Here is a 4859-nt window from a genome sequence, read left to right on the forward strand (position 1 = left end):
GTCAATTTTTAACGGCGGTTCTCTTTTTTTTGTAAGTATACCGTAAAAAAAACGAACTACTAATAAATTTAGTAGTTCCTATTCGACTTATTGTCGAATTTTTTGTACTTATACATTTTTAATTGGGATGTCAGAAACACTTCACATAAGTAATTTTGTAAAAAAAACCAGTTTTTACTTCTTGCCTTTTGTCAGCGCATTAGTTAATTGATACGAAATGTTTGAAATTATAAAATAAATGTCAACTATGTTCTTTGGTATGCTACGATATAATTACGGTATTAAGTATATTAAATGATTCGCGTCACTAAAACTAAACTGCTGAGCTCTGAGAAAATCCATATCTGAAATTATTTCATTAATTTCGCGACGAAATACTAATATTACTAATTGGAGTTTACTTTATTTCACGTAATGTAAAGTCAATTAAATTATCAATATACTAATATATGCAGGATATATTTTTAATAAAAATGATAAAAGAATTATTTAGAATGTATTATTTTAAGTAACTTCTTCTGACATATTTCTTAACTATATTTTAAATAAGTTTTCGGAACTTATTTTATATTTTGTATTTTAAATAAGTCGTATCAGTCAGAGATCGGTTGTATTGAAAACAATTTTATGTAAAATATGTATTTTAAATAAAACTACAATAAAGCAGTTATTTAGAATTTATTATTTTAAAAAACTTGATTTATTTCTTATTTAATTTAATAAATTTTTGGAATATAATTAGTACGACGTTTTGTATTATCTATAGCATTTGTTGTAAATACGTTTCTAAAAGGAATGTGAAAAAGAGCGGCACGACTACCTGCTTACACGAACTTTGGAACAAGTGGAATGATTACGCAGGGAGCGATGATAGCACTGATAACGTGAACATAAGGCATGTCATTTATCCGCCCTTCCGCGTCAAAACAAATCTTAAGGCCACGCGCCAACTGTTTAAATATTAACGCATATTACGAAATAAAATAATTTATACGATACATTTTTAATATTCTCTAGTGAATAGTCTTTATTGCACGGCTTTTGCTTTATGAGGTGTGTACAAAAAGTTCGTGCACTCGGTTCACCAAAAATCCAAATTAAATTATTTTGTAACTGGGATGTGGTCATCCTCGAAGTAATCTCCTCTTGACAGAATATACTTGATCCAACGCTTCTCCCATTCTTGAAAGCAGTGCTGCATATTTTTCTTTGTCAGTTTCTTTAGGAGCTTTGTCATTTCTCGTTTTATGGTATCAACAACAACAAAATGTTCACCCCGCATAATATTTTTTACTTTGAATTGTGCCCTGATGAAAATAAAAATCAGAGCGTAAGTCGAATGTAATGGGAGAATAATAGAAACGTGAACGAAACTTCTAGGAACTTTCTGAAAATTGAAACATCAAAATGTAAAAAAAAGCGTAAATGCTTTTGTTATTTCTCCCATTACATCCGATTCACGCTCAGATTTTTATTTTCATTCAGGAACAATGTGCAAAGTATGACAATCTTTCTAATTATTACATTTTTGCGACGCAAATGTATCATTTAATTGTAGTTTATTATTACATTTTTAATATTATTTCTTTTACGTCAATTAAATTAATTGACGACTAGGTGTAGATCGGTATTGTAGATACAATGGTAAGGTAGAAAGTGATAACTGATGAGATGTCTTCTGTAACCTCCTCGCAGATTATGTTCTTTTAGTAACAGGAGCAATGTTTCGAGATCCCGGTGACGCGTTCGACAGTTTTCGCGCTGCCACCTTCTTCCTCTTCCAGAATATACTTTCCTAATAACTTCGATTTCTCCGAGTTTTATGAGTCGTGTCTCTCGCTTGGGATTGGAGTCGTATTCTCGAAAAATATCGCATATGAAATATACAAAAATAATCTACATTATATATGTGTATATGTAGTTACATATATTATAGATTTTCCTAGTATTTTGTATATATTTTTTAAGAATTAGAGGCCTAGTTTTGTGTTTAACAATTTTTTTGTTTAATTTCTCTTACCAAAATATTTCCATTTATGTATCTTAATTTACTTAGCGAATTTTCGAGAATCTTGAAAGATGTTATTTTTCAATGCCCATTGTTGACTTATTTATTGACTTGTTTATAAGTTTATTGATAAATTGACTTATTTATAAATTGTAAGATATCTAGCACGGCTCGAATAACTATATCTATTATCTAAATTTACATTTATTTTTTTTTTACATTTTTCATGAAGTTGAAACATAATGAATTTTGTGCATTTATCATTTATTATAAGACATATGTATAATATTTCTCGTCATATGTGTAAAATAAATATAAACGAACAATGTAACATACATGATGGTTATTGTAAATGTGCAAGTTTTTTTTTTTTTATATCACATTAAAAAAATACACAGGATTTATAAAAATACATTTATTTTTTCCATTACAAATTTTCCAATTAATGTTATCATTAAATTTTATTAGAGATAAAAAATTGAGTATTTTTTTTCGCGAATGAATACTTTATCAAATTTATGCAGAGGTAGTGGAAGGAATAGCGAATAAATATAAAATAAACAAAATTTGTCTTATAATAATTAATTGTACCTATAATGTATTATCATCTAGAGCCAAGGTTAGTACATTTAGTTATCAAAACTAAGCATATATTAGCATAAATTACTAAGCATACTAGTACATTCATATAACTTTTACAATGATTATAAATATAAGATGTTCATATCGTTGTATATTACTTGCATATATTGTATTTTACATCCGCGCTACCTTCCTATTATTACCTTATATATCTTAATTTTTCTGTTTTAATGTGACTTATAGGACGGAATTCATAGACGTTGCTCAAGATTCGACATTGTCTTAAACGAGTACTTGAAATGTCATGAACCAATCAGAGAGCCGTATTAGCATCTTAAGACATTGCTTGAGATTAAGAACGGACTATGGATACCGGCCTTTATCACGTTAGAAAAAAATAACTTTCTTGTAAAAATTTTTTTCAATTCTTTTCTGAATTTTACATATAGTTTTCAATATTGTTAAAATATATCAAATAAAATCATTATTATAAAATTAATTACTTTATCTGACTGTAATAATTCTATTTGCATTCTTGCACGTGATATAGATTCTATGTAGTATATTATGTTACATTATTATAAGATATAAATTATTAAAGCTTGTACATACTTATTGGACTTGCATTTTAAAACTCGTTTGCTTATGGCAGTTTTGCGTAAACTTTCTTTCGTCGACACTATATATATATATATAAAATTTGATGATGTAATTTTTTATAATTACATTTAAAAAATTAAATTTTAATTTGTCTAAAATTATACTTCTGTATTAAAGATCTATCAGATTGACTTCCCTGGTTATTGTATTCAATGTAGGCGCGACTGACGTTGTGAACGAACGTACATGAGATCTGAAGCTGGTAGCAGGTTCCCAAGCTTCATCTCGCACTACACCCTGATTTCTGGGGTACATGAGTAGCGGGTCCTTCCCTGTCTTTTTACACAATCTTTCTTGAAGTGTGATCAGGCGAGATCTCCAGTGTTCGTAGCTTGCTTGTTTAAGTGCATTTACCCACTGTTCCACTTGAGACTCTGATCGACCACTCAATATATGCCGCTTGTCTGGCTCATCACGAAACGAGATGCTGAACGCAAATGCTCCCTCTGACGAATTATCTATATTAATGTTGTAATTTTCTAAAACGATGACCCCAGCAGGTTGCCTCCTATCGATATGTCCCAAGTCATTGATGTTGAAGTAAAATAGTAGATTGTACCGCAGCTTGAACCATTTCTCTTTGAATACTGGAAGCAAATATAATAATAAATCAGATACATATTAATCATTTACTCTAAATATCTAGAATTGTGAATACAACTTTTAATTCTTTCCTTCAACTAATATTCATTTTCTTGTAAAACTATGAAATGTACTATTAACAGTTAAGGCTAGAAAACAACTTTATAATCTAATTAGTTTACTATATACAGAATGTTATACAGATTAGATTATTGTGATGTATAATATACTAATATATAAATGTCTTCCTTTGTTTCGATCCAAAAAGATTTACTCCAAGTATTTCAAAAGTAATAATCAAAATTCTCACAAGTTGTATTTCATTCTCTCTAAATTATCTATCACAATTGTCTCGCAAATGGCAATAATAATTGAAAAAAATCTTCAAGTCTAAATTAAATAAACGGAAAAAAGATAATGACGCAATAGTAGCATACAATATTAATTCATGTATATACAATATAATCTCGTAGAATAATTAAAAATTACAATCAAAACTCTTTACACAAATAAAATCTATCAAGCGACAGGCAGAGTGACAGATATGACAGAAGACAGGTTAAGATCGTCGCGTTACGTAAAACTCACTCAATATTCGCGTCTCGCACTAAACTAACCTGACTTATGAGCTCGTTTATGGTTTAGACGTCCCTCCAGGTCCGCAGGTCCAAAGCTCGCTTCCGCGAGCTCTTTGTCATTGAATCTCATGTCAGACTAGGACTTGGACGACGTTGTCGCGTTGTACATACGTGTCACGAGCGGTCACAGGGGTTGTCGCGCCCTGACGAAATATTCCATCTTCGATTCGTCGGTCACATTAATCGCGGCATATCAGGCTGTGTAACTCGCCTCCCACGAGTCCCACGTCAATCAATCGACATGGGCCGATGGGCGCGCTTTCTCGCGCTCCTCCTCCCGTCTTCGCACGAGTGCTTTCGCTCCTGCGTTGTTTGATAATCGCCAGGAAAAAAAATGTTCCTCGACACTCCTCGATGATAAGCACCTATCGTGCAATCTCACGTACGAG

At 31.0% G+C, this 4859-nt stretch overlaps 1 protein-coding gene across 1 annotated transcript; it reads right to left on the minus strand.

Moving 5' to 3' along the window:
• Positions 1–3063: 3063 nt before the first annotated feature.
• LOC108750571 (pleckstrin homology domain-containing family J member 1-like) lies at positions 3064–4853 on the minus strand. Its single transcript, XM_018490093.1, has 2 exons — positions 4450–4853; positions 3064–3837 (listed from the first exon to the last, which is right to left on the minus strand). Exons 1-2 carry the CDS (start codon positions 4538–4540, stop codon positions 3362–3364), a joined length of 567 nt encoding a protein of 188 aa, XP_018345595.1. The 5' UTR covers positions 4541–4853; the 3' UTR covers positions 3064–3361.
• Positions 4854–4859: the final 6 nt, after the last annotated feature.

The sequence above is a fragment of the Trachymyrmex septentrionalis genome, unplaced genomic scaffold, assembly GCF_001594115.1.
Source record: "Trachymyrmex septentrionalis isolate Tsep2-gDNA-1 unplaced genomic scaffold, Tsep1.0 scaffold37, whole genome shotgun sequence".
NCBI lineage: Eukaryota > Metazoa > Arthropoda > Insecta > Hymenoptera > Formicidae > Trachymyrmex > Trachymyrmex septentrionalis.

Excerpts from the sequence above, each read along its gene's own strand:
- LOC108750571 (XM_018490093.1), bottom strand. The coding sequence starts at position 4,540 with ATGAGATTCAATGACAAAGAGCTCGCGGAAGCGAGCTTTGGACCTGCG. Across the intron at positions 3,838-4,449 it reads TAAACGAGCTCATAAGTCAG|TATTCAAAGAGAAATGGTTC; the intron begins GTTAGTTTAGTG and ends ATTTGCTTCCAG.